This window comes from Microtus pennsylvanicus, chromosome 19 (genome assembly GCF_037038515.1).
Source record: "Microtus pennsylvanicus isolate mMicPen1 chromosome 19, mMicPen1.hap1, whole genome shotgun sequence".
NCBI classification, from domain to species: Eukaryota; Metazoa; Chordata; class Mammalia; order Rodentia; family Cricetidae; genus Microtus; species Microtus pennsylvanicus.
In genome coordinates, this window is record NC_134597.1 from 1,437,833 (window position 1) to 1,464,213 (window position 26,381).

Here is a 26,381-nt window from a genome sequence, read left to right on the forward strand (position 1 = left end):
TTAGTTAGGCAAGTTCCTTAATTTCTTCACACCCGATTCATCATTTTTAATATGGAGATAATAGTAACTCCATATGGTGCTCACCTATATAGTCTTGGATGTGTCTTTCTTTCTTTCTTTTATTTATTTTGCATGTTTATTTTCTAGAGAGAGAAAGAAAGAAAGAAAAAAAAAACGTGGAATTGGTGGGTCCGATCTAGGATGAGTTGGGGGTGGGGAAATCTGACCAGAAAACATTGTATGAAAAAGAATTTGTAATTTAAAAAGGAGAAAAAGATTCTCATGCAGCTGCACGAGGTCATACGGGTAAAGTCATTAACAGAGTCCCTTCCAATGAATAAACTTTCGGTGTTACCTACTATTATTAATATTATTAGCCCTGAGTTTGCTGCCCCCATAGTCGTTGAGTCTCCAAAGCTCCATTGTCACCACTAAATGACGAGAGATGATTTTAAGGAGACACATGCTCCCACAACTTCTGACATCTGTCACCACCTGCCTTTGGTTAAGCAGGCAGAAAAATGATAGCTGGGGATTAGAAGAAATCCTTTGATTTTTATTAGAGCTCGTCTCAGGCAATGGCAAGACAGAAGACCCCACGGCCTGGCCATCAGCCTCTTGGGGTACCTGCCTCCCACTTTCCTCAGGCCGTACCCAGAGGCCCAAGCGCCCTTTCCGGAGGCAGTCGCACGGTCTGAGCCCCCCTCCCTCCCTCCCCAGCCCAGCGCTTCCTCTCCCGCTCCTCAGTCGGGACCTTCTCAGAGTTTCTTTAGCCAGAACACCTAGGTCTCAGGTACTAGCCTCGCCTAAGCCGTTTCCGGTACAGGTGGCCATCGGACCAACAAGATTTGCCTCCGTCGAAGCATTGCTTCTTGGGCAATGTAGTACTCAGGCTGCCCTCCTTCTTCGACTGCAGCCGGAAGACTACACTTCCCAGCATGCCCAGCAAAAGGAAGGCGGACCCAGGCGGTCAGCTCCACGTGACTACTCACTATGGCTTCACTGTGTTGTGGCCGGCTTTCTGGTGGCCTTGTGTGATCTGGTACTTGTCTGTGGCAGGGTAATCGTCTCTCGACCTCGACATGCAGAAAATCAAATCTCTAATGACCCGGCAGGTGAGTCCTGTAGTCTGACGCGAAGAGTTCCGCCTTCCCGGCTGAGGAGCGAACCGCCCAGTCCCCGGGCAGCGGTGGGCAGAGGTTTAAGTTATAGGGGTTGGCGGGTCTCAGGGGCGCCGGGCACCTAAATAGAACCCTGGAAGACTCACTTGATCCGACCTCGACTCTTTGTGGGTAGGGTTCACTTAGACACAGTCATTTAAACAAGGTTAGCCAGAGACTTGGGCTGTCTTTGTCTCCTCTCCTCTGCTTTTGCTTCCTTTCCAGGACAGCCCCAAGCTGCTTTGCAGCATCCCCCTCATCCAGACTAGCGGCGATTTGCCTGTAGGTGTCTTGGGAAGGAAGGTGAGGTCTGTGCAATAGAGGAGACTGGAAAAGAGTGAGAATGAAGGAACAGGGCTGTTTGTAGAGAACATTGGTAACATTGTGGTTCGGGGCAACTCCCCAAACCTTGTAGATGTTTTCTGGGTGTGAAAATGAGAGAGACAGTTGCTTTTCTGTTCCTCCTATCTAAATGTACCTCTGGGAAGGTCATCAGTAAACAAAATAGGCGAGGATCATTGTGTATTGCTACTTAAAAATTTTCTTGTTTTGGCAAAACGGTGTTCTTTTTGTTTTAGTCAGAATGATAATTTATGAATAAGACTGCTCTGTATCCTGTCTTCACATATGTTAGGGCTTCCTAATACTGTCTCAACTTTTTCCAAGAAGCTTCAGAAATTTATTTTTTTAGGTATTTATTGATCATTTTATTTCAGAAACCTTTGACTGTAGCATATAAATAGAATTTGCTATTTTTTTCTTTGTTTTAATAAGAAACAAGCATAGTTAGGTGAGAGTTTTAAATCGTAGTGACTTAAAATGTTGGTGGAATCTGTTCACTAAAATTTCACTTGTAATTTTTTCTTAACAAAAGAGAACAGGAATACAGATGACTTCCTTACGTTCTTGAGAATTCAGAATTTTAGCAATAGTGGGACAGTTTCACATCAGTTCTGATAGGCAGTACATACATGGTCCTGGTATAATTGTTTTCCTTTTTCGAGGAAAATATGATTGGTGTCAAGAAAATAAGAACACTGTTCTGTTAATATTACAAAAACAAGTAGGTAAGTAGAGGCACTTAGCAGTTCTTCACATTTGAACACCGGGGCTGTGCTTCCTTCTGCTTCTTACTTGAGGAGTTTGGAGGCTGCTCCATCTGCAGTGGGAGGGGAGAGGACAGACAAACTAGGAGCTAAATTTCAGCCCCTCAAGTGCTAGACAGCTTTAAGATTACATGCTGGTTTCCTTACTGTCTGCTTGGTCTTGCTTTAGCAGTGTGCTCATTTGTCTATTATGCCACTTGTAAACTGCCTTGGGGCTGTGGACTTCTTGTCCCTAAGGTTGGTGCCTCTGTTACCATGGGTGTACAGGAACTTCGGTGATTTGATTTTCTGCTTTTGAACCTTGCCTTATGAAAATGAGTGGGAGGGAAGAGCCAACAAATTCTGAATAAGTGATGCTGATATATTTACAGTGTTTGTAAATGCAATGCAGACTGCACTGAAAGTGCTGATTCTTAAGCCTCAGTCAGCTTTTTGAATTACGGTGGGTTCTATCTGTGTTTAATTGGAGAGGAAAAAATCTTCAGAACGTATACAGGAAGCTGGAGCTATACTTAAAAAAAAGTGCGATAAAGTTAGGAGGTTTATACGAATGTGTAGCCCTCCTAATGATATATGTTTAAAGGTATACATACCTAAGGTTTCTACATACTTTCTTATTATGTTGTTAATGGATATGAAAGTGAAATGAAATTCTGGTTTATGAAATTTAAATTTTAGTTGTGTTCTCTCTCTGGCTACTTTGATCTTTCTTTTGGAAAAGATTCACAGGGAAGGATGCACTTTGTGAGCTGGCCTTAATTAGATGAGATCTGTTGCTTATTTCCCGTTATGCTGGCCTCTGTTTTTGTCAGTTTCATCAACAAATTGACTCGAGCATATGTGCCAGACACTATTCCAGGTTTGGGAGAGGCATCAGTGAATAGAATAGACAAGTGCTAAGGCAGACGCGCTGAGCAGTGCTTGAGGGAAAGAAGGTAAGGCGGCCTGGGAGTTTTGACAATTTAGGATCAATTGTATCTTTACATACAGGGTGGACATAGAAAGCCTCAGTGGGAAGTTGGGCCATGGTGGCACAGGCCTTTAATCGCAGCACTCGGGAGGCCGAGGCAGAGGCAGGCGGATCTCTGTGAGTTTGAGGCCAGCCTGGTCTACAGAACAATTTCCAGGACAGGCTCCAAAGCTACACAGAGAAACCCTGTTTTGAAAACCAAAAGCCAAAAAGCTTGAGTGGGTCAGTGGGAAGATGACGCAGAAGACCTGACAGAGGCGAGGGTGACTAGGTGACAGACAAGTTAGGAACTCTTGAGATCCATTGTAGGCAGGAGATGAGGTCAGGATGAGAGCCCAGAGCTGAAGTAGGAAGCAGGATCACCCTGAACATTACAGGTTCTAGAAATGCCATGACTTGTGTTCCGAGTGAATTGACAGAGGAGCCATGTAGACTGATGGAGCACTCCAGAAAGACCATTTGATTCCTGCTTTACTCGTAGACTGAAGAAGGGAAAGAGCAAGAATTGAGGGGCTACTGCGGTGACCCACACGGTGAAGCGTGTGGGCCTTACCAGAGTGCTTGTGTTGGAGGGGACAGAAGAGGCGAACAGTTTCCTCATGTGTAAATGTGTGGTGTAAATGTCAAAGATGGACCAAGTTGGTTTAGCCCCTGTAAATAGGAGATTGAAAATGACACTCTTAAGATGGAGAAAACTAGAGGGGAGCGATTTGGGTGAAGAGGTTTTTCGACCTGATTTATGAAGGCTGCCTAGGTATTTAATTAGAGAAAAAGTAGAGACTTCACCAGATGCGTCTGAGTTTACGGGCAGGAATCCGAAGCGTAGATAAACCTTCAGGACTTGGCTGAAGTCAAGTGGGGTGGCTGTAGAAGTGTGAAAAGCCTGGACTGACCTTTTCACTCAGTGTTCAGAGGTAGACCTTTGCAGAGTAGAATATGAAGGAGCTGTCAGTCTTACGGAGTCTTAGAAGTATGAGTGACCACCAACATGTAGCAGATGCTTAATAAATGGATAGGGAGAACACATAAAAGCCAGGGCTTTGAAAGCTGCAGTAGACCCACCAGGTGAGACTTGGCTGAGAATCAGCTTTGGGACCTGACAGCAGCCCTTCTTGCTTACTTACCTTCATAAAAATTATTTAACTTTTATTTTATGTCCATTGATGTTTTGCCTGTGTTCATTCTGTGTGAGAGTGTCAGATTTCCCTGGAATTGGAGCTACAGACAGTTCTGGCTGCAATGTGGGTGCTGAGAATTGAACCTGGGTTCTCTCGAAGAGGAGCCTTTGCTCTTACCACGGAAGCGTCTCTCCAGCCTTGACAACAGCACTTAAGAAGTGGTGGGGGAGAAATTCTGGCTAGGGTAGGCACGAGACGAACATGTGAGGGAGAGAGTTGGAGAGAAATCATAAACACTCTACTCTTGTTCGGAAGAGAAGGAAACACGTAGCTGCGATGTTTTTTTGTTCTGACAGAGCATAATTTGCTAGTCCCATAAGAGGAACATGTTCATAGAGCTGTAATGGGAGCACCTTTGTTGTTGATCTGATTTGGACAAAGTGCAAAAGCGGGTGTATCGATGCTGAATTTTATATATGTTTAAATTCTAAAAAAAAATAGATAAAATCAAATAGTGGATAGTAGTGATGACAAATGTTTTTGTTTAATAAAAGCAGAGCACCAAAGTTACAGCAATGAATTTGAGCCTTAGACGAAAACTGACTTAATTTTGAACTTACAACAACCTTGTAACGAAAGGGTTAGCAACCTATAGTCACGACAGTTGAGTGCCAAATATATTTATAGACATCTAGGTTCTTACTTTTTCTTCATTTCTGTTTTCAAAGAAAAGTCATTTCTCTGTGATCCTAATAATTCTAAGAATAATGATTAAGACTCAAGGAATGTTCACCAGTTTCAAGCTTACTGGCCCCTATTTGGTTTCTCATGGGAGCTGTCTCATTCTTTATAACAACCCCTGAGTTATCACATGGTTCGAGTATATCACAAAGGAAGGCTAGGTAGGGTGTGCCAGGCTGCAAGAGAGTCAGGGTACAAACCAGGTGGTTTCTTCTGGCATCCACTCCGTTCTGCTGGCTCCTGACAGAGTGCTTCCCACTTTTATTATTCTTATTTTGTACATTTGGGAGAAAGCTGCCATGCTTACTGTTGATGATTGTATGGTAATTTAGAGGCAAAACCCTTTTTCTAGATATAGGTATATATCATAATTACATTACAGTCTAGCATCTAGAGAAAGAGAAAGACATGCTGTATTCACTCAAGGATTCCTGTCTGATTAGTTAACCTTCACAACATGTTTAAAGAAGTGGTAATTAGAGTGGTTAGGAGCGCTGGCTGCTTTTCCAGAGGACCACATGACAGCTAACAGCTGTCTGTTCGAGGGCCCCTGACACCTTAACACCAATGCACAATGAATTAAAATTAAAAAAAAGAAATGCTAATTACACTATGAAAATGGTATTTGAGTAACAGGATCATTAACGCTGCGTTTCTTCCCTGTATGTATACTGTATATCTAATGTAGTCTGTGGCAGTTTAGTTGTCTAAGTCAGCCTTGCCAGTTTTGAAGCTGTGCCATCCTGTGAGCTGCTGGGGAGAAGCCCAAGATAGGACAAACAGCCCAGGCCTTGCAGCAGACTCCCACATACTCCATTGGAAGTCATACTAGACTACTAGACTTGAGCCTACCTAGTAAGTGTCCGGAAGCTTCAGGCTGCAGTCAGGTGCTTGCTGCCCTGGGATCAAAGTGTGGAGTAGTTGGAGACTGGAGCCTACCCAATAACTCTCATTCTCCCCTCCCTCCCTCCCTCCCTTCCTTCCTCCCTCCCTCCCTCCCTCCCTCCCTCCCTCCCTCCCTCCCTCCTCCCCCCTCCCTCCCTCCCTCCCTCCCTCTCCCTTCTCTCTCTCTCTCTCTCTCTCTCTCTCTCTCTCTCTCTCTCTCGTTCCTCCCTCTCTCCCCCTCTCTCCTCTCTCTCTCCCACTTTCCTCTCCCGTTTGTTTTTTCCTCCCTCCTTCCCCCCCTCTCTCCCCCTCTCTCCTTCTCTCTCTCCCTTTCTTCTCCCCTGTCTGTTCCCCCCCCCTCTCTCGTTCCTCCCCTCTCCCCCTCTCTCTTGTTCCCCCCTCTCCTTCTCTCTCTTTCCCTCTTTCCTCTCCCCTGTCTGTTTTTTCCTCCCTCCTTCCCCCTACCTCCTCCTTTCCCCCCTCCCTCTCCCTCCCCCATCTGTTTGTTCTCCCCCCCCCCCCCAGTCTGCACTCTCTTTGGGAACTTTGCTAGCCATTGGGCAACAGAGGCAAATACCATTTGCTTTCTCCTTTTTCCCAAGACTTAACATATGAAAAAGTATGTGCACTTAGTATTTAAAACTTCACTGATTTGGCTCAGAGATTGTCTTGAAAAAATGTCTAGCTGTGTTTCTGAAGCATTTACAATCCTTGGCCCTGAGGTTGCTAGTTAAAATACAAATTCCTGATCTCAATCCAGAAGTACCTATTCATTAGATTCAGGGTAGGGCCTTGGGATCTTTAAAAGTTCCCTGGATAATATTACTGGTTACAGTCTTTAGTTATGCTGTGAAGTACTGTGTGTCATTAAGGGAGAGTCCTAAGGAGAGATACTTCTGAAGCTGGTAGTGATTTCTTGGAGACAGGAGGGAGAATGGTAACAGGAAAAAGGACAAGTGGGGTGGATAGTCTGGGTACAACGGTAGAAAATACTGTTATAAACCTGTAGATGTGGCAGGTGCTGTTTCATAGCAAGCAAGGTAAGCATCCTACATCTTCCAGAGAACAACGTTTAAGTCTGAAGTAGCTGACAGAAGTACACTGTATAGTTTAGTGTCTAAGGACTCCAAAAGGTCTACGAGGCACCAAAGGACAACGTGGCTATGTTGTAAATCTCTCTTCAAAATAATGACTAGCTACTTTTCCTAAAGACTATTGTCCACTTCTTTAAATAGCATATTTTTAAGATGAGTCTTTGAAATGGAATTTAAATGCTGAGTTCTTTCTGTCTTCCTAGTTTTTCTAGGTATACGTAAGGCTTTCAGAATCCTTCAACCAATGTGTGTATAGAAGGTACCACAGTGCTGAAAAGCAGTGAGACATGGGGTTTACATATTATCTTAGGCAACGCGAAATGTTAGTTAATTGTGAGAAATAGTCAAGGTTAACAAGAGTCTTATGTTTTAATTAACATTTTTAAAAGGGTTGAACTAGATCAGTTAGTTAGTGTATTTTTAGCTGTAAACCATACAGCTTGGGTCCTTTTTAAAAGTGAATTTGTTAATAATTTAAATAAATGTGTGTTTATAGAAGTCTCTGTTATGTTTCCTTTCTTTTGCTTGTTTTAAAGTTGTGGCTAAGTTAGGCTTCTGGTTCTGTGCTGACAGTGCCGCCGATACTCTTTAAAATACTCAGAGCAGGGGCTGGAGAGATGGCTCAGTGGTTAAGAGCATTGTCTGCTCTTCCAAAGGTCCTGAGTTCAATTCCCAGCAGCCACATGGTGACTCACAGCCATCTGTAATGAGGTCTGTAATGAGGTCTGGTGCCCTCTTCTGGACATAATAAATATTAAACAAAATACTCAAAGCACAAATTTACTTGATTTCATGCGTCAAGTGATGGTTGTTCTTAGAGTGTATGTTCTCTGTACCACTAGGTGTGTTCTAGCCTTTTACAGTTCTTTAGCACATTTGAATTGTGTTTGTCTCATTTTGTTTGTTTGTTTGTTTTTTTTTAAAGGGTCTGAAAAGCCCTCCAGAGAGCCTCAGTGATCTCGGTGCCTTTGAGAGTCTTCGGGTCCCTGGAAAGGTATTGATCTTCATGTGTGGTGTGACTTTTCACTTCCCCAAGAGCAGACCGACTGCCTCTGGGTACTAATTGCTTTCCTGAAGCTCTGCTTCCCACAGCAGGTGGATGCTAGGATAAGCTAGGTGATGTTTTTGCTTTCATTATAAGGGGGATGCAGTATGAGTCACTAGTAAACACTGTAAAATTAATAAAGTTAGGGTTTATTATATCAAATTCTTGGCTTGAAGGCAAATATATATATATATATATATATATATATATATATATATATATGTATATTTTACTTTTTGCTATAATTTGAAGATGTAAGGCAAAATAATTTCCTAACTGACTTTTTAATGCTAAGCATCCTGAGGCCCACAGTATATTTAATTATGCTTTTCCTTTGGGCAGAGGACTTTGAATAAATAAGTGAAACCCAACTTATACCAAGTCTAATATATTTCAGATTCTAATTCCCTAATATTCATGTGAACATCTCAGTTTACAAGTTTAATGCATGCCACTTGAAAGCTAGCTGCTTTCTTTCCCTGGAGACTGTCAGGCATTGTTAACCCTGCCATCAGTGTCTGGATTGCTGCTGCCGCGAGCTGCTGCGAGTCGCAGCTCTGCCACAGATAAAGGCTTGCAAATCTTTTTAATTTGAGGATCATTGTATGGGTGTGATTTTTTTTTTAAAACAGCTGCTTTTTTTTTTTATTGAACCCAGGGTCCCCTGCTTGCTTGGAAAGTAATCTACCACTGAATGAAACCTCCAGCCCCCGAGTGTCGTAATTAAAAACACTCCTCTGCTGTGTCTGGCATCTCAATACAAGAAGCTTTTGTTCTCTTACTAGAATTTCTTTTATATTTTTAATTTATCATATGGGATTATGTAAGGGTATTTTCATACACCTTTCTAATGTACTCTGAGCACATTCCTGTCCACACCCCATTATCTGCTCCCTCTGTGCTCCACCCTCCTTGCTTGTCCCTTTTTTTTGTTATTCACATAGTTTAGCTTCTGCTTTCATGTCATTTGTATGCACCCCATTTTATCTATTTATGGTCTTGGGCTGTAAATGAGAGAGGCTATGCACTGAGTCATTTTGCCTAATATGATCATTATGTCCGTTTTTCTGTAAATTACATAATGACGGAAGAGCATTCTGTTACGTACATAAGCCACATTTTCTTCCTCCATTCCTTGTTGCTGGAAATGTCTGTTAGTTCCATAGCTTCGCTGTAGTGACTACTGTTGCGGTGAACATTGATGTGCAAGTGTGTATGTGCTATGTTGCCAGGAGTCTTTTGGGTAAAGGCACGGGAACTGATTCGGGATTGCATGCTAGGTCAGTGTCTAGTTAGTTCTGGTGGACCGGTTTACAGCCTCACCACAGCAGCTCGCGTCCTTGGCAGCCTCTGTGCCGCTTCCTCAATAGAGGGTGTTTCTTGTTCGGTGATCTGAGGCTCCTCACACCCAGTGCTGGTTCCCATCCCCGTCACACACTTTCACCAATGCGCTTGTTGTTTAACCTTTTTTGGAGTTCAGACACAGGCATAGTGTCACAATATATGATAAAATGCTAATAAACCTTTTGCATGAAATCATTGAGACAATGACTTAGGCATCATATATGTGAGTATATAAAATTATAAAATACGTTAGAATGGATGTGGTACAGTCAGGAAGTGAGGACTAACCATACATCCTAACTGATAACAGTTGTCTTTATTTATTTGATGAAGAAAAAAAGATGATTATATGTTGTGGACATACTTTGAATTTGATTCTATTCCATATTTCAGAATCAATATCAGATTGATGAGTGAATCTCATTAAAATATACATGAGTTTTTTTTTAATAGTAATGGTCTGTTGTCTTTAAACCTTAAGACCTGATGTTTCTTGCAATAGTGGTGGCAGTGGATTTATGCGTAGTTTTCCTATGGATCCTTTACTGTATTTCTTTGAGATATCCGGCCTGGGTAGAGTGTAGTGTCCAGGGTCACAAGGTCAGCAGGTGAAAATGGTTCAGGTGAATGCCTCTCTAAGCACTGGTCTTTGGCACATACTGAGGAGTTCCTGGATGGTAAAGCAGCTAACAGGAAGTGCTGTCTCTGATGTAAGCTGTGGCTGGTCTTAGAGTAAGACAGCTTCCCAAGCGCCACCTGCCTGTTCATTATCCGCTTGCCGACAGCATCTCAAGGAGGCTGCAATGCTGCTGCCCTCTCTCTGCGTGGCTCTGACCTAACAGCCGTGCAGTTCAGGATGGTGGTACTCTGGTATGGCTGAGTTTGATGTGAATCCACTGCTGAGCTTGATCACCAAGAGAGCTTGAGTTCTGTGATTGCGTACTCAGGGTAGCTTTCTTTAACTGTAATGCAGAGTGAATATATATATATATATATATTGCATTCTGAAAGTTGATGTTTTCTTTTGTAGTCTCCCTGCGAATTTTCAGTGACAATTTTGAGCATTGACTGTGTGCTAGGCACCCTACAGGAGATGGCATCCAACAGTGGAAAGGCAGGTTCTTCAGCAATGCTTGTCTTTCCTCTTGTTGCATTCATGTCAAGGAAGGCACATCGTAAATGAGGTGATTGTAAATTATGACAGAAACCTTGAAGGAGTTTAGGTGGTGAGTACCCAGTGCGTCTGGGTACTCTACTTGAAGTGTGTTCCCCTCATGTGTTTTACAGAGGTGATATATGTTGCAGAGATGATTTTGAAATTTGGATTATGAATTTAGTAATCTGTTGTCTGGAAAATACAGTATTTTGCTGGAATTAAAAGTAAGCTGCACTGAGTAAGCATTCGCAGAACTCCGGTTATAAGCTACTCGGTGGTGGGTTAAGATGGACAGATTGATACTTGCTTTATGCTACTTATGCAATTTGAATGCAGCGAAGAACCACTTAAATACTTCCCACTTAGTGGTCTCCTCACACTCATCAGTATATAGGCAGAACATTGAAAATAATCCCTCTGTTCATGAATGAGCTCATATCTTTTTGTTTTTAGTACTGTAGCATTCCAAGCCCCAAAGTATATTTAATTATGTTTTTTCTTTGGACAGAGAATTTGAATAAGCAAGTAAAAATAAATTTCTACTAAGTCTGATCTATTGTAGATTTTAATTCCATGATATTCATGTGAACAGTTCAGTTTACAAGTTCAATGCAGGAAATGTTTTCTTCCTTTTTTCTTTACTATAATATCTTTTAGTTTGGAAGACGGAACCCTCAACTCAGGAAAGAAATAGAGTAGCTTCAGCTGTGACATATTGGAGGGCGCTAGAATAAAGAACGGTGTGCACAGGAGTGGGTTATTAGGATGGATCGTACTGTCGTTGGTTACTAGTCACAGATTTCATGCTGGTTCAGGTCCCTAGGAAGAGGAGGGCAGTGAGGGGGAACTGAAGAACAGTGTAGCTGTGGATGTCTAATGAGGGCCTTCTTCCTGTTTTTGTTTATTAATTGTATTTTGAGATGTGTCAGTACTGGGGGGTTGGCTGGGAGTCATCTTCATGGTGGAGGAGTGGTTCAGAAAGGCGATGGTGTCGGTGCTTCTGTGTTGGGCGGGCGACAGACATGGCGTGGAGAAAGGCAGAAGTGCTGACTTTGAGGGACGTTTGAAATGCAGAGTCCTGGGCTGGGAGCTGAAGGAGTCCGGAAAGGACTGAGGCTGGGGGTGCGCTGATGGCTTTCCTTGGCACAGATCTTATTATTTTGGAAGGGTCTAGAAAGACATTGGAACTAAAGAAAAACAAGGAAGGTACATTGGATTTTCTCTCTGATTCTCTGTCCTGTGTCTTCTCTCCAGCATTAGTAGCTCAGTAGTGGCAGACTGTTTAATATTCATTGAAGCTGAGAATCATTTTTAAAGATAGCTTAAAAATTTTAATGTGTCTGCCAGGCAGTGGCAGCAAATGCCTTTAATCCCAACATTTGGGAGACAGAGGCAGGTGGATCTCTGTGAGTTCAAGGCCAGCCTGGTCTACAGAGTGAGTTCTAGGGCAGCTAGTGCTGTTACACAGAGAAACCCTTCTTTGAAAAACCAAAACCAAAACCAAAACCAAAAAAAAAAAAAAAAAAGAATAAAGAAAAGGAATTTTTTTATGTTTCCAATGTCATTATCTTTAGTGGTTTTCATCAATAAAGCTAGAAATATAATAAAGCCAAAGACTTAGGTTGTCTTTTCTTTTCTTTTTTGGAGTCTCAAAACAGGGTTTCTCCTTAGCCCTGGCTGTCCTGGAACTTGCTCTGTTGATGAGGCTGGTCTTGAATTAGAGATCCACCAGCCTCTACCTCCTGAGCTCTGGGATTAAAGGTGTGCGCTAACACTGACCACGACTCGACATTAAGTTGACATTAACTGTACAAGATATAAGTACAAATTTTTGGCAAGGGATCAAATAAAAAATTGTATGATTGTATGATGATGTCTCATTTTTGTGATTTTTTAAACTATCAAATGCAATACATTTGTATAGTTAAAATAATTCATTTTATTCATTGCTTACTTTTTGTATAAAATGATTAAAATTCTTTTGTTACCTGATTTTATTGTAAGTCTGGATAAAACAGTCTTATATTAGCAGCCTTGTACAAATGTTCATAAATGATTTAGGTGAGCCCCCCTTTTCAATTGTAATGTAATCAGCACTCCACAAGATGGCGCTGAGAACCTGGAGAAAACAGGCTTTAAAAGCCTGCTTTAAAGCACAGAAACAAACCGAGGAAGCCACTACATTTGATAGATTATTACCGTTGTCCTAGTGGGAATATAAGAAATTGTGCCATTTCCCTCTGTAATCAGACGTCTTGCAGTTCATTATAATCTTATGTGGTACATGGTTTTAGGGTATCTGAGATATGAAAGTAGGTTTTGAATTGTTTCGTTGGAAGTAGATCAAACCTCTATCTATCTGTTCAGTGATTTATGACTTTAATAATACTGATCGAATATTGAAAATCGTATTTTTTCTTCCTATTCTCTGTGTATAGATTTTGGTAACTATATTTATTTTTTGCTTTCAGTTAGAGGTTTAACACAGTGTTAGCTTTATGAGATTGTAGCTTCTGGCTACAGCAATGATAAAAGAAGGCCATTTTTTTGTGTTGCTGTCTTGGCTGGTGAAAGAATGCTATCAGGTTAAAAAAAAAAGGAAAGCAAGACAGGGAAACAAACGGCAAATGTGTGTTTTACAAGAACAAAATCTCTTCTCCCCACTGTCCTTCCAACATACACACAGTCTCTTTCCCTCTCCCCCATCTCTCTCTCTGTCTATCTCTAGTCTCTCTGCCGTCTAGGGAGATAATCAAACATATGTAAACTGCGGTGTACTAAAAAGGGAGTTGAGGGTCCAGTATTTATTCTGTTCATTTTTTTTTGCAGTTTTGATACTGACCTATAAACCCAAGAGTTTTATGTCAATTTCCATGACATAATTATGTAATTTGTTAGAATAAAAACCTCAAACTGACTTTTAGGCTTTTAGCCCTTGTGTGTTTACTTTAGCTGTGAGGGGTGTTATGTAGTTACATCTAGTTACTGTTGGATTCACTTTGGCTCAATTAGTATGGCGTTTTGGATAATTTAAAAGTAGTAGCGGAATGCAAAATTTATAGTTTTTTTTTTTAAAGCACAGATTCATTTTCTTAAGAGATGAATCCTTAGTATGAAATTGCTTTGTAAAGTGATCGATTTGTTCCTTAGAAACCATAAACATTCCGGAAATGTTTTCATAACATCTTCCGAGGACTTAAATCGTTTATGTATTTGAATCCCCATAAAACCTTTTGTTTTTATGTTGAGTGAGATAAGAAGTAGGCTGGCTAAAGCAGAGGTATTGCCTGAAATACCTGTTACGATCATTTTTCATAAACTTACATTCATATGTGCATTTCGTGTGTTAGCTCACGCAGCTTTATCTACCTCAGATAATAAAGTGGAAGAGCAGCTTGGGTGGTAATGTATTCAAGCTGTGTGAGGCTGCTGGGGATGCAGCTCTAAAACATGAAGTAACTGTTTCCTGACAGTCTGCTAAAATAATCCTGCTTGCTGTATTCTGTTAATAAAATATGGAACATTTATGCTTATTGTGGATACAGTGTGGAGCACAATGGCATATGTTATTTATTTTAACTAGAGGAAAACAGAATTCTAATGCATGTACATGTATGTTTTACTTCCTGGTGAGTGTGCCTTTTTTTTTTTTAAATCAAGGCTCTTTATTGCCTGGTCATGCGGCATAATTTCAGAATTGCATTTTGTTTCGTTCCTTGGTTTAAACTCGCATTTCTCTCTGTTCCTCCGTCCTCTGAGAACGCCTCTTTTTTTTCTGCCAGGTTGAGAGCACTTATGCCTTGGTGCCTTTGTCTCTTTCCTTCCCTCTAGTCTGCCTTGCCTTGCTGTTTAACTGTTGAGGGTGATGCTGAATTTCACCAGTCTCTGGATGCTGTCATTTGGAGAGTTTTCCATGTTGTTCATGTAGCTCCACCAACCGAGCAAGGGAAAGCGGTAGAGCTTGTGAAGCAGGCTAGCAAGCTCCTGATGGCAGTGTGGGGCGATTTGATTTGCTCTTCTGCCTTCTCTCCCTTCGTCTTCTCTCTCTGCAGTTAAATCCATGACTTTAGCTGTTTCTTTGCAGCTTTAATTCTGAGGTGCACTGATGTACATTTTCTCTATTTTCAGTTAAATGTTGTTGCATTTCTTAGCTTTGTTGACAGATTAGTTTTGGATTTTCATATTTTAGACAGCATTTACACTACATTAATTTTAATACTCATTTCATCATATACTATAAACCAAACACTTACTATAAAATAAATCCTTTAAACACTTCATTAATAATATAACAGCTGATAAGACTGAACTATTTAATTCTAAACTTAGTTTAACTATTTCATTTTTGTAACCCTTTTTCTTAACATATTTTGAAGAATTTTATTTGGTTCTATTTTTCCCCCGTTTGCCTTAAATGTTTTTTGTAGGAAATATTTTGTTCATTTGTTAAATTACCTTGTCAGATTCTGTTCTAGATAAAGAATTGCATATTTTTATATATCTTCAAGGCTAGAGAATGAGTTTTTAATTCTAGCAAAATTATGCATCAGTTACATTACAATATGAAATACAGCTTCTTCTGTTTATTATTCCCATTTGTATACATAAAATACTCTCAACTCGTCTAATATTTTTGTTGTTCTTACTCATAGAAGCATTATGTTGCCTACCCAGACTGTTTTTGTTTCCTATTCCTTTTGAACACAATTGACTGATCTGTAATTCCCGAGTGCTGTGAATTCTGGCACCACAGAGCACAATGATGAGGAGTAAGGAGCGGGTGCAGTCTGAGTGTGGGGTCTGCCTAAGCAGGCAGCCTGATGCTGTGGCAGCTTTAGGGGCAGGCTGGGGGAAGCCGAGCCTGACAGACTGCACATGCAGCGGCTGCCTGAGCAGCTTGAATGAGCTCAGGTGCGCGTTTCCCACGGAGCTCACCGCAAGGAGGGCTATTGTACTGGGCTAGAGTGGTTTATCAGGGTATTTGGTTTGGGTGGAGTTCTCCATTGTATGCTCTGTATCTTTTCCTGCCTTGCTAGGTTTCATCCCTGCCCTTCATATTAAAGTATGAAGCACTCCATGTTAGTTCTTCGTGTTCTCTGATGTTGACTGAGTAGATCCCTAGGAAGGAGTAGCAGCTGGCCTTTGTGTTTATACAGATTGTACTGTTCTTATGAATTCATCACATTTTGAAATGTACATTTCTGAGATATTTCTAAATGAAATCACATTTTCCCTTTGGCAATTTTAATAACTTTAAAACAGATGAAAAATTATAATCATAGGTTTGAAGAGGCTAAATCAAATTTCCAAGGTTGTAGAGATGCAGCTAAAGCCGGAGAGTCCTTGGCCTCAGGTCAGTCTCCCTGGTGCTGATGCTGGAGAGCATCAACACGGGGTTAGTGCTGGTGCCAGTCAAACCCAGAAGAGGATACCCTTGATCACTGCATGTATTTGCATTTCTGGCTTAGCTGCAAATGGTAGTTTCTAATATTTCTGATTTTGTAATGTGCAATATTTCTTTTTGAATAGTACCAACTGTATTTATTTGTGGTACTTTGACAACGACACCTTCTTGAGGCTTTTATTTTAGATGCCAGTGTCCTTTTCTTTAAAAAAATTATTTTAATTTTACATACTAGACCCAGTTCCTCCTTTCTCCCTTTCTCCCCCATTCCCTATCCTATCCCTCATCCATTCCTCAGAGGAGGTAAGGCCTCCCTTGGGGAGTCAACAAAGTCTGGTATACCAGTAGAAGCGGGACCACCAAGCCCCTTCCCCCTGTGTGTGTCCTTTTAAGGGAGGGAGGTTTGTCAGAGGATTCTGAGTTCCCTTCCCTCATTTCATCCCTCTCATTATATCTGCATTGGATGAATGGAAACGGCCTGTTCTCCACAGGGGATGTGAGTGAGCACCGCCGCGCTGTTGAGGGTCCTAAGTGCATTGTAGTTCCCATCCTCTGCCACCACACAAGTGCGGCTGCCCTCCCTCCCCTCCTAGCAGACTTGGATGCCTGCTGCTGGACTTGCAAAGTGCTGGCTGAGCCCCAGACGTCGCTGAGATGGTGTTTTGTTATGTGTGCTCAGACAGATCGCAGAGTATTACTGATGGTGAAACGTGAGTCTGTGGTGTGTGTCCATGACAGGTTCAGGGAGTTGCTTGCATTTCCTTTAGCCTTTCTGGTATTCAAACACTGCAAAACACAATCTGAATTCTTTTTTTCCTCCCTTCAATAGAAAAGCAGTGTTTTAGTGTCTGGCTATCTCCTACTTTTCTGGTTTCTAATTAGCTTGTGTCCTCGGTCAGAATGGCTCTCAGAAGATGCATGACTGAAGACACAGGCCGTTTGTTTCTGTGTAGATGGGATTTTAACAGTTACACATACTATAATTATGACTTTTTTTTTTTAAAGGAGGAATTCAGGGAGCTTCGAGAACAGCCGAGCGACCCTCAAGTCGAACAAGAGCTAATTAATAGTATCGAGCAAGTCTATTTTTCTGCGGACCCATTTGATATTGTTAAATATGAGCTGGAGGTAAAAAGAGATCTTGATTAAAACGCATCTAAAGCTTATTTTCTCAGTACATATGAATGAATTTGTGAGACCTGAAGTTTGGAGGGAACTCATACCTTTAACAACACCAATAGGTCTGTGATTATCACAATATGAACTTTTAATGAACTGTCAGCCAGTGTTGTGCAGCCTGAGAGTGCTGGCTAGGGAAGCTTGTCTGTGCTTCGGGTTTCAGTTGCTACTGTGCAGCTTCCTGCTGCATTGCTTCTCATCATACTCCCACATTACCCAACCATGTTCAGAAAATACAAACCAAAATAAAGTTTAAAATTTAATTGTTGAAAACTTACATGCTTAGAAAAGCTATGTAGGACTTTTTGTCTGTACACAGGGCCTGACTTGTGTCCTGGCTTCAACTCCTAGGTTTAAGTGACCCTCTGACTTCAGCCTCCTGGGTAGCCAGGATTACAAGCATGCAACTCTAGCTTGCTTAGAACACTGACTCCTTTGATCAGGAATGTGTATTGTGCTAAAAAATCTCCTCTACAGACTGTCTGAATGCTGACAGTATAAACTTATGGGGACTCCATAGGAAAACGCAGAAGAGCAAAATGCATTTAAACTTGGAATCCGTTTCCCAGTATCCACAGTTTGCTGCTTCTCTGTGCTGACTTAATTTAGAGTGCTGTCATTATAGTATTCTGTTTATTCCTAAGATCCGGAGGGAAAAGTCCACGACGAGATTTCTTATAATTGAGGTAGCAGGTAGAGTGAGAGATCCACATCAGATTCTTAGTTTCTCCTGACCTTCCCTGTTGAGAGGCCGGGTGGAGAATGGCTTCCTGGAGGAAGAGTAGCAGCAGTGGGTGTGGCAGAGCCACGCCAGGGAGGGGATTGGAGACTGGAGCTAAGCAAGGGAGGTTGTACAGAAACCTTGAAGGAGAGTGGGGCGTGTTACTGTTGTACGTGTGGTTTGTGTTCTCCACTTGGAAATGTTCTGGGAGGGCTGGAGGGATGGCTCAGAGGTTAAGAGAACTGACTGCTGTTCTGGAGGTCCTGAGTTCAATTCCCAGCAACCACATGAGATCTGAGATCCAGTGCCCAGAACACTCTATACATAATAAATAACTTTGAAAATGTGTTGTGGGAAATGAAACTAAATTTAATTGTTTAGTTTTTATTCTTCATTTATACACACACACACACACACGCGTACACATGTATATATCACACACACACACACACATATAAATAATTTTTTTTCTTTTTTGCTATAGAAGCTTCCTCCTGTTCTCAATCTGCAAGAACTGGAGGAATACAGAGATAAATTAAAGCAACAACAAGCTGCAGTAAGTAGAAGCGTTTCTTTTTGATGAAATTATACATGAAAATATAATATTTACAGAGATACCGTACATTAATATATACACATCCTGTTGTGTATCATGATTTATACGATATATTTGTATTGTTTTATGTTGCTATACTTTTCTTGCTGTTGCCTTGATAGGTGTCCTTATAGAGATTGAGGCGCCGTCCCTGGTTCCTGGATGTAATCAAAGCTTTTAGAGTTTACTTCAGTCTTGTAAGCACCTGGAGATGCCTGCCTTGCGTATATGACTTCCCTGCCCAGGATTTTGTAGTGGAACATTTTTAAATCTCAAAGTAAAAGGCTCACAGTTAAGATATATCTAAAGAGAAGGCAGAACCAATCAGGAAGTCACAGTTGTTTCTGTATGACAGTGGGCAGCTTGCTTAGCTTCGCTGATTCTTGTTTTACTTTTGTGCAGTGATAGGTGGGCCCCCATTTCCTTTACTGCTGTGAAGTTTCTCAGTTCCATGTTTGCTTTGTGTGATGCTGAGCTTCATTCTGTGCAGGTCACTGGAAGATTAGTTAATGATAAAGTGGTCTCATTAATTGTTTTAAGCTAGAGGAGCATTAGTAAAACAATCTGTTTGGATTTAACACATGACTATTACTAACACACCTCAAGTCAGTGGACTAAATGGCTCTTTTCCCTTCCATGCAAAGAAGCTCTAGGAGGTCTTGTTGGCAGTAGGATAGCAGGGTTGTATACAGTGCAGACTAACAGCAGCCATCCCTCTGTTTCCCTTGAACTCAGCTGAGTCGTTGGATGGGTTCTTTCTGCATATTGCACGCGTTTCTACCTGGCAGGTTTTGTGATGTAGAGCTAGAACTTCCTGACTTCATTTAATTGTATGTTCTTGTAGGTTTCTAAAAAAGTAGCAGATTTGATTCTTGAAAAACAGCCTGCTTATGTAAAGGTAGGTAATTCTTTGCCACTTATTGTAGTAAAGTTTTAAAACTGGTTGAGTGACTTACCAGAAACTTAAGACATTACGATTATTCTTTTGTCTGTATTCTATAGCAGTATAAATGTGCCCATGTGTACACATGTGTGTATGTGTATATTTGTGACATTTTACTAAGTTGAATATCGAAGAACCAAGGAAAGTTGCTTTCATGAACTTTGTGTCAGTTCTATACATTAGTAATTCAGTCTGGGTCATTGTAAAAGTGTGTTGCTATTGGAACTCAGTCTATATAGCTGGATCTCTGTGCTCACTAGAAACAGAGAGCCTTACAGTGGAGAGGTGGTTTGGTTGGTAAGAATACTTGAGGCATATACACATTTGGATCCCAGTACCCGTGTGAAGAGTTGGGTGTGTTTATGTATGTGCCTGTAACTCCGGTGCTGTGGGACTTGGAGACAGAAGGATCACTGCAGCTTGCTGGTTGCCAGCCTAGCTCTGGGTTCAGTGAGAGACCCTGTCTAAAAGGAACATGGAAGAGTGACAGAGCAGTGTACCCAGTATCTTCTGGCTTCTGTATGCATGCACAACTTTTCATAGTGCACACATATACCGAAAAGGGAAGGAAAAAAATTGAAAAGCTTTCAAAATTCATGGAAACCCCATAGCAAACAGAAATCAGATTTGTCATATTCTTAATTATACTGTAAGGTTTTTGTTGGGCAGAAGCATACATAAATGGCTGTATTATTGGTATGCTTTCCTGCCTGAAACAGATTGGGTTTAGATTTCCTTACAATACTGACTAAATATTTTGTCATTTGTCATTGTGGAAATCAATTGGAAGTAGATATTTTAAACTACTTTTTATGTAATATAACAGTTTTCAAGTTGAAGTATCTTTGTTACTGGTTTGTTTCCAAAGCTGACTTTTCTTTGAGAACACTAGAGCCGTTGCTAGCGTGTCATATGGATAGGGAGAGAGCAAATACCTGAGACCATAACCTGTATTTCCTCTTGGCACAGGAGCTTGAAAGAGTTACATCATTGCAGACAGGTCTTCAGCTGGCTGCTGTTATCTGCACAAATGGGAGGAGGTATTGCTTCCTTGTTGTGAAATCTACTATGACCATAATATGTAGAGTACCTTTCAGTGAGCAGACATGTAATCTAAACCTGCGCAAGAAAGGTCTGTGCTGAATACCCACAGATCTCCTTATAATTTAGAAAACTGATGAGACTAGTACTCCCTGCACTGTTTGTAGTGAAGAACCAGTGCTCCCCACCCCCTGTTATAGGCTGTTGTGAGCGTTTGATGGGTTGGCACCAGTTCACCTACCATGTATGAGTACTACACATCATTTCAGTAGTGACCTAGGCCTCAGCTCATTGCACACTTAACTAACTGCTGTGTGTGGGCGGGACTCCTGGGGTATAGGAAGTTCTCATTGCACATCTAACTGCTATGTGTGGGTGGGACACCTGTGGTGTAGGAAGTTCTCATTGCACACCTAACTGCTGTGTATGTGCGGGACTCCTGTGGTGTAGGAAGCTCTCATTGCACACCTAACTGCTGTGTGTGTGCGGGACTCCTGTGGTGTAGGAAGCTCTCATTACACACCTAACTAACTGCTGTGTGTGTGCGGGACTCCTGGGGTTAGGAAGCTCTCATTGCACACCTAACTGCTGTGTGTGTGCGGGACTCCTGGGGTATAGGAAGTTCTCATTGCACACCTAACTAACTGCTGTGTGTGTGTGGGACTCCTGGGATATAGGAAGTTCTCATTGCACACCTAACTGCTGTGTGTGGGCGGGACTCCTGTGGTGTAGGAAGCTCTCATTACACACCTAACTAACTGCTGTGTGTGTGTGGGACTCCTGGGATATAGGAAGTTCTCATTGCACACCTAACTGCTGTGTGTGGGCGGGACTCCTGTGGTGTAGGAAGCTCTCATTACACACCTAACTAACTGCTGTGTGTGTGCGGGACTCCTGGGATATAGGAAGCTCTCATTGCACACCTAACTGCTGTGTGTGGGCGGGACTCCTGTGGTGTAGGAAGTTCTCATTGCACACCTAACTAACTGCTGTGTGTGTGCGGGACTCCTGTGGTGTAGGAAGCTCTCACACTGTTGTTCTCATCCGCAGACAACTGAATATTGCAAAGGAAGGTTTTACTCAGGCCAGCTTAGGCCTTCTTGCAAATCAAAGGAAGCGTCAGTTGTTGATTGGACTTCTGAAGTCATTGAGAACTATAAAAACATTGGTATGTATGAGTTGTTTTTTAAAAATTAAAACTTGCAGACAGGAGAGATGGTTCACCAGTTAAGAGCCTAAACTGCTTTTCTAGAAGACCCGAGTTCAGTTCTCAGCGCCCACTTGAGGCGGCTCTCATGGGCCTGGGACTCCAGGTCATATGGGGTCTAGCGCCTCTGGTTTCTTCAGGCGCCTGCACTCATGTGCTCATCCTGCCCCGTTCCTACACACACACGCAATTTAAATAATAAAAATAGATCTTAAAAAAATAGTAGTTCCGTAGTTGAAACAGATTTGACCTTTTCCTTTTCCTTTTCAGCAAAGGACCGATGTACGTTTAAGTGAAATGCTAGAGGTGAGCTAACAAAATTTGTAAATTTCTTGATGCTACAATAATATTAAAGAAAAATCATAGAGGACAAAACAATCTGTGTTTTCCTTTGATTGTCTCTGCCATAAGGAGAATATTTAACAGGAAAAATACTTGAGCTTCCTTTGTTGACAAATTTGGAAATGAAATTTGGAAAACATTTACTTTGTAGCAGTCTTTGAGTGCTGACTTTAGGCTTTTGACTTCATCTAAGTAGTCAAATTAAATTTCGCAATTAACACATAGAACTGACTTGTGAAATGGGTAATATTTTCCTTATATATGGTATCTCATATAGTAATTAGTTCCTAAGCTAGCCATATGTTTCTCTTTGATATTCTCTGTCACAGTAAAGCTTACTAAAGCATAATGACATATTAAATATTATTGGAAACTTATCCTTGATCTTTGTGGGGTAGGTACATTGTCATTATCTTAGCATTCATGGTGTTTGCATTATTGTTGTGGGATGTTTTACTCTTGGCTTTTGGGGGCACCCACCAACCAGTACCCAAGTAAATCACAAATGGAGGTTTATTCTTAGTTATGAATGCCCAATCTTAGCTTGCCTTGTTTCTTGCCAGCTTTCCTTAACTTGAATTATCCCGACTACTTTTTGCCTCTGGACTTTTCCCTTTTCTTACTTCTGTGTATCTTCCTTTCACTCTTACTCTGTGGCTGGCTGGGTGCCTGGGTGTCTGGGTGGCTGGGCCTTGACCTCCTCTTCCCCCTGTTCTCTTGTTGCTCCTTCTCCTTCTCATTTCTCCTTCTATTTAGTCTCTCTGCCTGCTAGCCCTGCCTGTCCTTGCTCCTGCCCTGCTCTTGACCATTCAGCTCTTAGTAGGCCTTTTAGATGTTTTATACAGGCAAAGAATCGCAGCTTCACAGAGTTAAACAAATACAGCATAAACAAAAGCAACACATCATTAAACAAATGTTCCACAGCATAAACAAAAGTAGCACACCTTAAAATAACATTCTCCAACAAATTATCCCTTTTAGATTTATATACATGCATAAAGAAATATTTTTGTGGTTTTCTGTGTAATCAGTGTACTTCTAAACTGTAACTACTAAACTAAGGTCTGAGACATCTATGGAAAATACTCATTTGATATTAAATTCCTATTTGGGTAACAGCATGCTCTAAGTTGCTCTGTTAGTTACTATGACAAAATACCTGAGAACGTAAACTAACAGAGGGGGTCCCCAGGGTTTCAGAGGAATACCTTAAGATGTAAACTAACAGAAGGGGGGTCCCCAGGGTTTCAGAGGAATACCTTAGGATGTAATCTAACAGAAGGGGGTCCCCAGGGTTTCAGAGGAATACCTTAGGATGTAGACTAATAGAGGGGGTCCCCAGGGTTTCAGAGGAATACCTTAGGATGTAAACTAACAGAAGGGGGGTCCCCAGGGTTTCAGAGGAATACCTTAGGATGTAAACTAACAGAAGGGGTCCCCTAGGGTTTCAGAGGAATACCTTAAGATGTAAACTAACAGTAGGGGGGTCCCCAGGGTTTCAGAGGAATACCTTAGGATGTAAACTAACAGAAGGGGGGTCCCCAGGGTTTCAGAGGAATACCTTAGGATGTAAACTAACAGAAGGGGGGTCCCCAGGGTTTCAGAAGAATACCTTAGGATGTAAACTAATAGAGGGGTCCCCAGGGTTTCAGAGGAATACCTTAGGATGTAAACTAACAGTGGGGGGGTCCCCAGGGTTTCAGAGGAATACCTTAGGATGTAAACTAACAGAAGGGGGGTCCCCAGGGTTTCAGAGGAATACCTTAGGATGTAAACTAACAGAAGGGGGGTCCCCAGGGTTTCAGAGGAATACCTTAGGATGTAAACTAATAGAGGGGTCCCCAGGGTTTCAGAGGAATACCTTAGGATGTAAACTAACAGTGGGGGGGTCCCCAGGGTTTCAGAGGAATACCTTAGGATGTAAACTAACAGTAGGGGGGTCCCCAGGGTTTCAGAGGAATACCTTAGGATGTAAACTAACAGAAGGGGGGGGGGTCTCCTAGGTTTCAGAGGTTTCAGTTTATGGTCACTTGGATCTATTGTTTTTAAGGCTGCAGTTAGGCAGTTCATCATGGCAGAGGACCTAGCAGATAAATGTCACCCAGCAAGGGGACAGGGGTGGTGAGGGGAGAAGCAGGGGATGGGGGTTCAGTATACGCCTCAGGCACATCCTCGGCTTCCTGTCAATTGGCCCTACTTTTTGAAGACTGCATTATAGGCTGGCCACCAAGACTGTTAAGTGGGTTTTTGGGAGACAGTTCTGTTTTAAGCTTTACAGTTACCAGTATTTATTCAGGAATATTTATTGATTGCTTGGTGGTAAAACAATTGAACCTTACTTGTGAATAGAATGTGGGCTATTTGGCACATTTTAGAAACATTCTGAGAAGAAACTGTAACAGCTAGGGAAAACTCTCTCACTTGGTAAGCCATGGTCTTGGGGAAGTCACCAAGTTTTTGAAGTTACCAAGGATTTGCAGGTGCAGAGTTGTTGTAGTTTTTTTTCTACATATACTTTAGGCCTGAGGTTAGTGGTCTCTGTTTTGTCTTATTAGGCATTAGCATTCTGATACTTGTTTAAGAGGGATATTGTTAGCTTATCAACAACAACGTTTTTATGAGGCCTTTGAAGGACATGTTTGTAGTCTAATGGCTTCTATTCTGTCTTAAGGAGGAGGACTATCCAGGAGCTATTCAGCTGTGCCTGGAATGTCAGAAGGCCGCCAGCACTTTTAAACACTACAGCTGTATAAGGTACGGCAGTATACAAATTTTAACCTGATTCTTTTGCCAGTCATTTTTGTTTAGGGCTTGTTCAACATATGCTTTTAGTAAGCATTGAGGCTCAATATGGAGTCCTTGGTTTAACATTGGTGTTCGTTGGGCGCTACAGTAAAATAGTGCGCAGCTGTTAATGGTATGTAGAGCAGAGAAGACGCTCTCGTCCTGCCCCTTGTCACCTCTCGAAACTCTGTTTCCTATCTTTCCCGTCTGAGTGATGTGAGTTTTGTCCACTAACAGGGTGATGGTAAATCCGCTCCCATCCTTCTTGTGTCCTTAAGGACTATTCCTCTAAGCCAGTGGTGCTCAACTTGGTGGTCATGGCATTTCCCGGTGCCTATCAGATGCTGTATGTCAGATACCTGCACTGTAGTTTATTACAGCTGCAACATTACAGGTAGGGAGAGGCGGTGGAGGAATTGTATGGTGGGCTCACACACCACGAGCGGCTGTGCACTAAAGGGTTGCAGCATTGGGACTAAGCTTTGCCCATCATAGAAATATTGAGAGGATTATTGCAGTTTGTTTTAAAGGTTCAGATGGTTCAAATAATTGGTCTTTTGGAAATTTTAAATACTATTTCAGTTTATATAATAATCATCTTTGTGGTACTTAATAACTGTACTTTTACTGTGTTTTTCCTTTTGCTTGAAGTAGATATTTTAAAAAATACAATATTGAACTGGCTGTCAACTGTCACTATTAAAAAGTTTGAAAACAGTGCTTATACTTCACTTGATTAAGTGAATATAGAATTTCTCTAGTATGTTGACTATACTCAGGGAGGGACCTAGAGCCCTGCAAAGATACTTTACTATACTCAGGGACGGACCTAGGGCCTTGCACAGATACTTGAAAACTTCTGACTGTTCTAAGTTGCGAATAGAGCCTAGAGCACTTTTCTGATGTGTTTGTTATAATGGGAATAACTTGGCTTTGGAAGTGAATTATCAAGGCAGTTGTGTGGTTACTGAGTTATACCAGGTTTTTTCCTTTGACCGTAACAGGACTGTGGGGAACCATCTACAGTGCGGTCAGAGAGTACAAACCTTTCGTGTGCTCTTGCATGGAGCAGGTAGAACTAGAACTGGGTGTGCAAAAGAAGACAGTTGCCTGTGCACTAAAGAACTGGGTGTGCAAAAGAAGACAGTTGCCTGAGCACTAACAGCGCTGGGATCTCACGTTCCTCTGAGAGTGACCTTTGGGGTCTCCCATGAGGACCTGAAGTGAGAAGGGGGTGGGAGGTAGTTAGGCCAAAATAAAAGAGTTATGGATGAGAAATTACTGCACCATGAGTGAAATCCTAGTTTTAGAAATGCCAGGCAAAACGAGGACTGAGAATATCTGTTGTATTTATCAACAAAGAAGTTATGGCCAACCATTTTGAGGTCACATTTAGGGAGGGCTGGCTGAAGTGTAGGTGTAAAATGAGGAAATTTTGTGAAAACACATGGAATTAAGAAAGAAACTTGAATATTTGAAAGTTGATGGAAAAGAGTAAGAATTGGAAAGTAAAATAGAACATAAAATGCCAAGACTTTGCGAAAAT

General features: G+C 41.6%; 1 protein-coding gene across 1 annotated transcript in view; it reads left to right on the forward strand.

Annotated features, from left to right (window-relative positions):
- The first annotated feature begins 947 nt into the window (after positions 1-947).
- The window catches only part of Vps50 (VPS50 subunit of EARP/GARPII complex), a 99,021-nt gene continuing 73,587 nt past the window's right edge, over positions 948-26,381 (forward strand). Inside the window, exons 1-9 of the mRNA XM_075953472.1 lie at positions 948-1,115; positions 8,000-8,068; positions 17,029-17,151; positions 18,408-18,479; positions 19,363-19,416; positions 20,431-20,501; positions 21,553-21,670; positions 21,980-22,015; positions 24,723-24,805. Of these exons, the coding sequence (XP_075809587.1) occupies positions 1,083-1,115; positions 8,000-8,068; positions 17,029-17,151; positions 18,408-18,479; positions 19,363-19,416; positions 20,431-20,501; positions 21,553-21,670; positions 21,980-22,015; positions 24,723-24,805 (659 nt within the window). The 5' untranslated portion in view covers positions 948-1,082. The remainder of the gene's footprint in view (positions 1,116-7,999; positions 8,069-17,028; positions 17,152-18,407; positions 18,480-19,362; positions 19,417-20,430; positions 20,502-21,552; positions 21,671-21,979; positions 22,016-24,722; positions 24,806-26,381) is intronic.